At 43.9% G+C, this 11,863-nt stretch overlaps 1 protein-coding gene across 2 annotated transcripts in view; it reads right to left on the bottom strand.

Annotated features, from left to right (window-relative positions):
* bckdhb (branched chain keto acid dehydrogenase E1 subunit beta) overlaps positions 1-11,863 on the bottom strand; it is a 46,793-nt gene that overhangs the window by 29,235 nt on the left and 5,695 nt on the right. The window contains exons 4-9 of one of the 2 annotated variants that reach the window (XM_076096452.1): positions 11,431-11,564; positions 8,986-9,141; positions 6,899-7,007; positions 3,018-3,115; positions 1,315-1,425; positions 1-42 (exon numbers count right to left, since the gene is read on the bottom strand). In XM_076096452.1, coding sequence (XP_075952567.1) covers positions 28-42; positions 1,315-1,425; positions 3,018-3,115; positions 6,899-7,007; positions 8,986-9,141; positions 11,431-11,564 — 623 coding nt within the window. In that variant the 3' untranslated portion in view covers positions 1-27. The remainder of the gene's footprint in view (positions 43-1,314; positions 1,426-3,017; positions 3,116-6,898; positions 7,008-8,985; positions 9,142-11,430; positions 11,565-11,863) is intronic. The other variant, XM_076096451.1, reaches the window with a different exon arrangement.

Below are 11,863 nucleotides of genomic sequence, written 5' to 3'. Positions count from 1 at the left end.
CTTTGGACACCAGAGGTTCTCTCAGCGCTACGCAATCAGCACCTTTAATGCACCAAAGGAACAGAACAAGATATTGTACTGTGTCGATTCAGACACCTTTCTTTGTGTTGACAGCACTGAGCATTCACATTGGTTTTCATTCTGACTAATACTCATCCGGATATTTGTCTACACACACTTCAGATTAATTAAAAGATAAGGCCCTAAATGTGTATTCCTATGCATTAGCTGGGGTGATGAGAATCAGAGGGCACAGGATGCGAGTGTGTGTGTGTATATAGCAGGGTTGTGGAGAAACTGGCTTATGGGTTTGACATGGAAAGACATTCAAGAGGGCATTTGGTTGGAGGAAATGACAAGGAGAGATGTTGTCGACAAGCCCGAGGTGGCAGGCCTGGCATTAGGCCCACTAAGCAGCACATAAACACTCTATTCAATTTCATGGCAGTGGTTTTAATGGGGAACTACAACCAAAAAAAATCAGAAAAAAAAAAAATCACCACATTCACTTGAGAAGTCTCCTTTTTGAGCAAACAATGTGTGACTGACTACTGCTCACTTCGAGTTGCAAATCTTTCAGTGGCAGCACAACACTACAGACTCTGCCATCCGTTACAATTGACTCCCTGTTAAATTACTGCTCTCCTACCGCAGTTTCATCCTGGGCTTTAACTGTTGGTTAGAAGGTTTGCTTGGCAGCCGGAGCAGCGTGGTGCTCACTGAAAACATTGTAGGTTTCACCAGAGGAGCATGAAAATCGGACGATAAATATGTTAGATGAAAACGTATTGCTTGACAGACTGTGACACGTTCAAGGGCCACTGGAAAAAAACAAAGCAGCGTCCTGAGAGTGCAGAGGATGTAGATACGACTTTGAAGCTCCTCGAAGTCTGCCTGAACACACACCTTGGTTTTCAAAACGTCAGACTCTCTCCTGCTGTTTTGGTCTACTGACACTCGCCAATGGTGACCAGGAAAGACGCCACTATTCTTTAAACTGTCTTGCTTTGTGCTCCTTTCCCCCCTATCAAAAAGATGGACTACCCACTGGAAAGCATCTCAAAGCCCTCCCAAATTAAATATTTTGTTTTGGTGAGTGCCATTAAGCTGAGGCAACATAAACTAGTAGTCAAGTCTTGCCAGCAGCGGAAGGAATCCTGGTTCAAGCACCAAAGAGAACCACAGAGTCCTGCCTCTGTACCACAATAAAACATCTACGGGAGGAGGGTGATTCCAACGAACAGCTGCTCAATGGCAACAGTATTGATGCCAAATGAGGATTCAAATGTGCGATCGCATGCGTGCTTTTCTTACCTTACAAACTGTTTCAACATCCCAGGGCAGGATGGTCTGTAGATCGATGAGCTCACAAGACACTCCCAGTTTCTCTTGAGCCATATTGGCCACCTCCCTCATCACGTGGATCTAAATGGAAGAAAAGAAAAAGAAAACCTCTAAATCTAATGTGCTGATGCAGCTTACAATTTGGCAAGGATGTCATGCCTGCTGCTACATAAATAGTCCAACAGCTATTCTGCATTATACATGTTTCAATTTTAATAGGCACTAACATATCTAGTGTGATTGATTACCTCCAGCTGCTGCAGAGCTGCGATATTTATTAGAACTCAAGCGGTCTAGTTCTTACTCAAAATGCTGTCGCAAAATCCCCAAAAACACAAACAAGCAATTATGTAGTTGGACCATCAATGACATGCAGAACTGCTGTAGAATTGCTCCACATGTCCACGGTAAAGTATTGGCACTGCATTACACGTAAAGATATTAGTGCGCGTGCGTAATATATAAATAATTAAATAGAGCAATAATAACATAAAAAAAAGATATTAAAACTCACTGTTGAAACTGGTATTTTGTGACGTAACATTCACATGAGCTACTTTTTAAATGCTCCGCTGGTACGCAGGGGGAACAGAATAATAAATCATTGTTTCTTTATTGTACTTGCTGCTGAGGCTCGCAGGCTGATTGCAGATCAGAGCATAATAAACTGAAAGTTAACCAATTAAAAAATTGAAACCTAAAAAACATGGCGTGCAAGTTATTCCCATTAATTCATCAATTGTTTAATAAAGTACTTGAGTTCATGGCTTCTAAATAATAACTGTGTTAAATCTGAATCGTCACAACTAAAGCGTCAACACTCAACAGTCAAGCCAGTTTGAAAGATACAGGCACTGTCCCTCAAGCTACAAAATAAACTCAATAACTTTTAGTTTATTTTAGATTCATGATGGAAATGGTGCTGCCGTTACATTATTTCCAGCTGATAAAGAGGATCTTCCTGAGGGAGAAATCATTAATGGAGGGACTGTTGAGACTACGGGGGATAACTTCCTCTGTTTGGGCGATCAGAAGCTGCAGATTGGGCACTAATCCTTTCACTCCGATCTGTGAAAATTGTTTTCTTTACTCTCGTCCGCAAAGGCCCGACAGACGGGGGGGGGGAGTAATGAGGTGAGAGAAGACTGGTATTTCAAAAAAGGAGAGCCGTGCTTTCCACTACTTCACTGGATCCCCGTTCTTCTCAGTCCACCCTTCAACGATAATACTGGCTTTGATGGAGACCTTTTCCTTCAATGCCCTCCGACCCCCCTCCCGTGTTCCGGGTCCATTGCGGCCTGGATAAGCCTGTTAAAGTGGCCGGGTTCAATCAAAGTCGGGGACGACACCTGCCGAGTTACAGGCCGCTTGATACAGAGCTGCAGAAAATAGAATCTCTCAGATGAAAAGAAGGGCGACAATGGAAAGTGTGCGGCGTTAACACACAAAGAGAGACGAGAACAGCCTTGATGAAGTGGAGATGTCTGGGCAGATACAGCCAAAGACCGCCGACTGAGACAGAGGGGGCTTCTGGTGGACTTAAAGTTAATCCACTGCTCGCCTCTCTGGCTTTAAACGGCATTTAGCGGAGATGAGACTCCTTTTTTTTTCTTCCTGTGACCATGGAAAATGATCCAAAGATAGAGGACAACGTAATACGCAAGAACGCCTACCTGTGTCCCCCAGGCAACCAGAGTGACATCACTTCCTTCCTGTAGGACCTCGGCCTGTGAGAGAGGGACGGTGTAGGACTCCACAGGAACCTGCTCCACTGAGGACACGGACACACACACACACACACACACACATTAGTATTCCATCAGCGCTTTACGGGCAAACACATTACATGCAAGCTCACACGCAAAACAAACCGAGGTCGATTCTGAACACTATGCACCCTGCGGTTTTCATGTAAAATATTCAGATCCCGAACTGACCGGACCCTAAATGATAGACTCGATGACAAACCGACGGTCTGTCATTCCCCCAAAGAACACAATTCCCACTCTAGAACACTGTATCTGGCCTATTACAAATGCTTTTTCCAGGACCTCATCTCCCACCAGAGAGAGACATAGTGTGCTTTTATCAGCACAATCATACGCATGACCTAACGGTATCTTCTGCCAGCTGCGAGCCCCTAACCCTGATTAATCCCGACAACAAAACATTGGTGGGATGGGATATCAATCAGAGAAGCGGCCACATAAACGAGGCCTCGGTCCAAAAAGGGGGGGCCTCGCGGCCGGCCTCTCTTTGATCCAGAGTCCAAGACAAAGTGCATGTAATTATACGCTTTCAATAATAATGTCTTGGAAAACTGAAGCATGGTCTTGGAAATCATTACAATGCAAAAACTTATCATAAACTCAAACTGCCATCACTTCTAAACATGCAGCTCATTAGCGCTGTTCATGGTGCCAAGACAACAGATTATCACTAACGGCAGGATTTGAACTATCGTTGAATCTCATTCAGCATCATGGCTTTGGCTGCACAAAACACGCAGCGCATGGGATCTTCATTTGTGAGAGGACTTTGAGCCGAACTGCTGAAAGCATTCCTACACGGCAACGCATGAAGTCAAATTTACAATTAATCAGAGTCATTTTGCTCCGGGGAGCCGCTGGGTTTGAGACCTTTCTGGAAATGTTGAATGACTTCAGAAGCCGTAGAGGAAAGAAAAATTGCCCTAAGCGGACGACTGTATTAAAACAACATTAAGGGCTCGCGTGAATCACACGCAACGCCTGTATTTAAGCGTCCAGACGAGACAGAAAATAGGCCCTCAGAGTGGAATAATAGCATTTTGCAGAAACGTCAAAATTGAATTATGAAAACTAGGTTGGGTTTAATAAGTGGAACCTCAGGCCTCGCTAAAACAGTGTGGGCTTGATGAGACAAATGTGTGTTGTTTTTTTTATCCTCTTCTGCACGAGAAAAGAGAGGCTGCTGCAATTAAAAGCATGACTTCAGAATCCAGGCAGAGATCATTACAGGCATGTGGACCTGGCCCGGGAGCTGGCTCGCTCTGACCCATAAGGAAACCAAAGTAACTCCTGAAACGCTACCAGCACTAAGCCCCCCTGTGTCAGACAGATGAGTGATTTGTCACACAGCTCTTAAAACATAAAGAACCTTAAAAAAAAACATCCAGAAAAAAAAACCACATGTTAAGCATTAAGCGATATGTTCATTCTATGCTGGAAGAAATAACCTGGCAGGCAAGACCTCTCTTACATACAGCATATTACTCATGTGCTATCTCATCACTTCCCGAGAGGCAAATAAAACAATATCCATATCAACCGAGTGCCAATACGAACAACAACACTGCCAAGAACTCACACCTGCTCTCGGCTGCCCTGTTGAACCACATCAGTCTCGGGCATCATTCTTGTATCGTGGTATCATGCCCAGTGACTCGCTCTGCCACCGCGCTGTGCATTTTCACAAATGGACCGATCAAATGTCAGCTCATTCTTTTTTCCCCCCAGTCTCTGAATCATGCACGGCTTTGACAGATTAGTCAAAGTCTATTAGTCCACCACAGCTGTGAGGTATTAACGACATGGAGTATCTGCCTTTATGTTTTCTCATATATTCTACTGCTACACTTTGTGTTTCGTAACAGTAGGAAAAAGGCAAGACATCATGTATTACCATGTAACTAGTAGTCTATAAATCTAAAGGCTACACAGGAATTTAAATTCATAAAATAAATAAAGCAAAATAAATTCATTCCACCGAACTCACTGCGATAAGTATTTGCTCGCAGGTGCCAAGTAAATCCCGGCTAATTCATTTCATTCTGCAGTTCAACACTGATCCACAGCCAGCTGTCTAAACAGTGCTGACCTTTGAGGGAATGTTGAGCCAGAAAGTAAAAGTAAGAAATGAAGGCTGTCGCAACTTATGATCTCCGTTAAACGATCCAGTCTTCGTCAAGCTTCTCTGGAATATAAACTGCTCCACAAAAAGAGGAATGGTTTGCAGACACAGGAGTCGTGGTACAGATACAGCCAACTAAAGTGGAAGGAGTCTCTGTCTTTATGTCTGTCCCTCGACAACTGTTCATCTGATCCACTTCACACTTGGTGGATGCATTGCTGAGGACACAAGGAAGTGCAAGCTCTTCAGATCTACGGGACATATTTAGGATTATGGAGGTGCTTTGTGTACACACTGTGTAGTGTATTGAGAGAGAGAGGGCCCCCTATTCACTCTTACTCTTCCTAATGGCTCACGACAGCACATTCAAGAACAGACAAAGCAAGACGGACCCGACATCTACGGGACGTGTTTGTTAGTGATTTTCTGGACAACCATTTATCCGATCGACTTTAAACTTGGCATGTGCATTGCTGAGGACACAAGGAAGCTCAGTGTCGAGTGTGACGTTGTTTGGATCAGCGGTTCTTGAGAAAGCTGCAACAGCAATACCGGAGGCCAGGCAATCGGTCGGTTCCGGGCAAGCACTTTTTGATTGAGCACTGCATTTGTCTATGTAACTGTCTATGAACTATGTGAACTTATTGGCCTATTACCAACCTATTGTGTAGAGTTTCTTTTTTTTACGCTTCTACAGTAGAACCAAATATTTAGGGTGTGGAAATGAATTTTGCTGTGATTGGGACTTAAAACTTATACATCATGTTGCTTTTTGATAATAAAAAAAAACTCAAGCAAAAACGAAGGAGACGCGATGATTGGAGTCACTCCATTTGAGCCGAGGAGTGGTTTTAATATCCGACTGCACTGTGACATGAGAAATGTTTTGGACAATGATCACCAACCTAGTGCCATAATTGAAACAATCGCAGCAGTTGGCTGCAATATTTCCCAATCTCATCTGGCTCTTATGAAAGCGGGAAAACTAACAAAAACTTGTGAAAACTGATATTTTTGCTTGGAGGCTGGTCGTACCAATCTGTTCCTAGTTCTGTCTTTCATTACCATGACAGGCTCGGTCATCATCTAGGAGCCTCCAACGCTGTCTTAATCGTACATACCAAATTAACATCATGTAGCTAAGGCAGCACTGTTTTGCAACAGCTGCCGACAACTGTTAAGAGTTTATTACCACTTTGCTGGACACCGTTTCGCAAGGCAGCCTGCCCAGAGCCATGCTGGCCTCAACACTGATGTTCCCTCCGCAGAGGAGGAGGATTCAGCTGGGCACCGTCAACACTTCACAGCCCATTGAGAGCGCCTGCTTCGCACTCGTGGTCCCCGCTGATGTAACTCGCATTGTTTGCAGTCAGGCATATTGATTGTTTTCCTGCCTCACAAGGGGGGAGAACATTTCAATAAGGGGTCTGCACAAACGGATCGAAGTCCACCGAGGCACGATGGCTTTCCAAGAAAGCCGTGAGCACATCTCTGGTAAACACAGGGTTTAAAGTAGCTGTTTTTATGTGATTGTTTTTGGGGGGACTCAGTTTTACAGATCTTTCGATTAAAATCATCTAAATCGGTTAGTCGACAAAATCGCAACAGCCCGAGCTCAGTTGAAGTCGACTTAAGATCCATATTCGCAGACAGCCGTGCTTACCTGCTGATCTGTACAGGATCTTGGGCTCAAAGAATATGCAGGGGTTCTGGTCAGCGATGCAGGCGAGGAGCAGTCCCTTGGCCTGCACTGGACTACGAGGTATTACAACCTGAGGGACACATTGCACACTGTATTAGAACCAGTAACCATGTTAAAACAATCTTACTTATGAAACATAACCAACTCGGATGTTTACAATGTAACTTGTTCACATCTCATTTCATTGTGTGTAGTGTAGAAGGGCTCCAGAGCAAGAGAGTATCTGCTGAACTGCTTAATGTACAGAGTGGACTAAGACTCTTCACATCAACGCGCGTCTCTCTGTGTCGGATATTAAATCTCTTAAATGGTATTTCGGTCATAATTGGGGCATCAGGACAACACTGGTCCAAAGCTGCATCAAGCCTGTCGGACTGTGTGGTGGGACCGACTCTCAGATGGAGCGAACAGAGACGATTGTTTGCACAAATATTAACATTTATCCGCCTGACGCTGCCAGAAGAACATGTTTATTGCCCTCAGTGGTGGTTACTCACAGTGGATGAACTGGAGCCGTAAACCATACAGTCATTCCCGCTCTGTGGTGAGCGAGATACTTTGATGATGATTATATGTATGCTTAGTTGTTTTTCTTCCTTTTTTTAAAAGCAGGAAGGGAATTTATATCTTGACATTCAAACTTGTTTACTTTGAGCACATCTCAGAGAAACTATCAGCACTCAGAGTAAACTTCCTGCATCAAATCTCTGTGAGGAGTTAAGACGTCTGTGTGTGAGTGAGTTATTGTTCTCACACAGAATCAAAGTAGCAAGCTCTCTCTTGACTTTGTACAAGCCTGAAGCTTACAGGTGTGTTTAGCATTGAGCATGAACTTTAGATACAACTATATTTATGTGACTGGATAGTTATTGTTCTCCAGTTGCCACCACAATGGTGCACAACCAACCGTTTTTCTTTTTCCAGTCCCCGTAGCTTGTTAGGTCAGAGTGAACGGGGAAGAAACAAATCCTCTAGTTTGTTTTGAAGAACTTTGACTTAGCTGAGATGGAGCAGAAAACAGCTGAGCTTCCATTGGCAAATGAAAACAAACATGACAGGTCGTCTCCAGATAAGGTTTGGAAGTTGCCGTGGGCGTTTCCAAAATATTCTTTCAAGGTTTTGTTATTAGGAATTACCAACACCGTGTCACACTTCCAGTGTTTGAGTCTGGAGGAGTTTTGAAGGCAATGAATGGTTGAGTGGACAGTTCTAACAAGGAATTGTAGTAAAAACTGCTTCTACGGTTCAAAGTGTCTCAGCGAAAGCATTTCTTTTTTAAATAAGTATATACACACCAAGATGCTCTGTGGGGGAGAGAAGAGCCACAGTACTTTCTGTTCATACAGAGCAAGAGCACCTTTTCTTGGGAGTAAATGTAAGCTTTGACGTGAAGAAAGATTAGATAGTGGTTTAATCCTGGGGTTCCCTCTCACCCTTGTCACCTTGACCCCCCCATCTCATCTCCTCACTATTTCTAGTTGTCCAACATGTTGTCCTTCTAGATCATGGTTGGTGCAGGTTTTATTCACTAGGCGTCTGGTGGCCCTGGTTCTGCTCTTCTTTAGTCCCTTCTTGAAACAATGACAATGTGATTGAATAAAGTAGTAAAGTAATACATTGATTAAATAGTCCTCCTGTTACTTTTTCCGAACGTTCAGCAGGTTTCCTCTTTGTGTGCCGACCATATGTGAAGTGTTTCGGGGAAAAATGAGAAACCGGGAACTTGTTGTTTCAGCTTGAAGACGTTCTTCTCGTGTTTTTACTTGTTGGAACACTGTCAATCAATATAATTAGAACGGATTGTATTTACTCTGTCGAGTGACTTTCAGTATTGTGGTTGTGTTAGCGTGACTCTAACTGAGGACTTCAAATTGGGAGTGCGCTTCACAAATGGAATCAGAGCTATGTATACACCTTGATGGTCTCCCAGAATACCTTCTTTCACATGTTTTGGAGCAAGACGTTTGCACAAATAGAAAAAACAACAACAATTCTCTAAAAAGGAAATCAAATAGAAAAGAGAATCTGGAATGAACCACATGGCTGACCTTGATGCCAGGGCAGTGGGCGAAGAAGGCCTCGGGGCTCTGGGAGTGGTAGAGTGACCCGTGGCCGACACACCCCCACGGAGCTCGGATGGTGAGGCTGCCGCAGTCGAACAAGTTGCCAGACCGGTAGCGGTACTTGGCTGCTTCATTGACGATCTGGAGACCAATGTAATTCAGGTTAACACAACCACACATTATTGGTTGACATAAGAAGAAGAAACGTTAGTGATCCTTATGGGACATCTGGGTCGTAAACATTATGAGGTTCTTTCAAGTGTATCCTGGTTTAATCAATTGCAGATCTATTTAGCAAAAAAGCCCCCTACAAGATGTTTATGGATAAAAAACCCACACCTGTGGGTACTTCATGTGCCGAGCCATTCTCTCTGCTGTTCCCCTTATTAAAGCTTTTACAAACCGTATTATATTTTTAACGAGTACAATAACCTCAAGTGTCTGGTTTTTACCTACTTCTACAGTTTCTGACACTGGGCATCCTCCAAAAAGGTGTCCCAAGTTTTCCACCCTGAACCTCAGGTGGGCTGTTAATTCAGCTTTTATGCCTCTCTCAGGTCAGTTTGGACGGCGCCGTTTTTTTAAGTGAGAACACAGAAGGAGAGCAGCACCAGATCTGATCTACTGTGGCTCTGCATCGCAGCAGGATTTCTCTTAGAAACTGGCCCCATTATCACACATTCTGTTATGTTGCCTCGACATAGCGGGGGCTCACATTCATCTTGTGGAGGGGCAAGGATACTCGGCATGTGTGCTGTGCACGGTAAAACAGCAGCGCCGCCCGATGTCCTGCTCAGCCTGTTAACGCCACATTAACCTTCCTCGGGAAAGACACAGAACGGGCGTCTTTTGTCAACAGATCTACAGAGTTAGATTGTAGAACATGAGACGATAGACAATTTGAGGTCTGTTTATCAAACACCTGCACGCAACAGGGAATATGATGTACAAACGAGACAGAAGACGAGTCGGAACAATAAATAAAATCAAGAACATAAGCGGCTGCCGGATTAGCAGTTTCTCTCTTTCAAGTGTTTCTGTAGATACGGAATTTTGTGACCTTTGCAAGGAAGCCTCAGCCCTCCTCAAATAAAACTGCATCTGCATAGGGGGTTATCACATACATAGGACTGGTCTGGTACGCGTCACATGGATGCAAAGATATATTACACAACCATGTTCTTTACCGATTCATCATTCCGCCGACTTGGACCAGGTTTGTTTGCGTGCTCTCAGTCCAGCGCCTTTGCAGATGTGTGTTCTCGTACATCAGGCAGGTATGAAGAGAACAACTTAGCTCTACGTTCTCGCGGCATAGAAAGAAGTAGTAGTAGTATCGTTCACACATAAATGAAACCTTCTGATTAGAGACAGCTGCCACAGTATATTTCTGTTGACATTTTCAGCCTTTAAAAAGCTGCTTTTACACTGGCCTTTGGCGTAGTCACTCGATGTCTTGGCCAGCCATCCGCTGGTGTTTTATAGGAATAGTTAGGTCACTCAGATATGCCATCATATAGCGTGTGAGGGAACTGCATCTAAAAACCATGTAGATGGGCTGTTCTGAGCCTTCGTACCAACATAAAATGTGTTCACAGCGTTTTTGCCATTAGTGATTCATATATTTAGATTTTTGCAGTTGTCATCATGCTTTGGGGGATGCAAACAGGACGTTTTTTTTTCATTAAATAATCTGAGGTTTTTAGGGGCTCCATTATATTTAATTTCTTCCTTGAGCCATATCATATATCACAGTGTTCTGATCCAACAATAACTGCATGATGTCTGTGCGTCCAGCTTTTCCAAGTTCGTAGTCCAAGTTATGACTCCGAGAAGGATTTTGGTGCACGAGGCCGGCTTTAGGAGTTACGTCAGCGTACTTTCCACCGCTCTAACCCTTTAACGAGAGTACATGCAACGTGCCGCTGCAAAGAGAGAGCTTCTTCCTGGACCTCGTCAACATTAAAACACGCATAAGATAATTACATTTCAACTTGCAGGTGGCACTTTGCAGCGTGTACAAATATCTAGGGGACTTCTTGTCTCTACGACATCAATAGTTCTGTTGCACTGTACTAATCTGCGACAGCATGAACCTGTAGAGCTGCAACGATTGATCGATTTACAGATTAGGCGATTGACAGAAAGTTTAACTGCTTTGATTATTAGATTGTTTCAGTCAATTTTTAAGCAAAAGGACAAACGTTTATGGTTTGGGCTTCCAAAATGTGAAAGAAATGAAATCGTGTAAAGTGAAGATCTTTAGATTTTTGGACTGCTGACATTTGAAGACGTCACCTTGGGCTTTAAGAAATTAAGAAAAAGGCACTTTTCACAGTTTTTGTTTTTCCACAGACATTTAACAGACAAAGAGACCGATCAAGAAAAAGAAAAATCGGCAGATTAATCGTTAGTTGCCGCCCGACTTACCTGGTCAAAAGCAGGATAGATGTAGTCGGCAAACTGGATCTCGGCAATGGCTGTGGCCCCAGCAACAGCTGCGCCGATGCCAAATCCCACAATCCCCTGCTCACAAAGGGGAGTGTTGAAGACTCTGTCCTTACCTGGGGGGGGGAGACAGTGGTGGAGAGGAGGAGAACACTTTTAAGTAAATGAAGCGGTAGTAGTGGAAGTGGACCTGTGGCTGCTGGGTGAGGGAGGAAGAGATCACTGCAGGCTGGGATCACCAAACAGTGCATTGTACTTCATCATGTAATTGAGAACACTGACCACAACTCTAGAGGGTGTCTAAGGAATAGCAGGTTTTCTCTTTCTTCTTAAAACAGAACAAGGCCCACGCTGCACATGTAATGACACTGCAAAGAACACTCTCTCAAAGTGCCATGCAGCCCGAAAATCCATC

Source organism: Anarhichas minor, unplaced genomic scaffold, assembly GCF_050575085.1.
Source record: "Anarhichas minor isolate MPS153535 unplaced genomic scaffold, ASM5057508v1 ptg000022l, whole genome shotgun sequence".
Classification (NCBI taxonomy): domain Eukaryota; kingdom Metazoa; phylum Chordata; class Actinopteri; order Perciformes; family Anarhichadidae; genus Anarhichas; species Anarhichas minor.
Note: the sequence above shows the minus strand (reverse complement) of the source record. Positions and strands in the feature narration are given on the sequence as shown.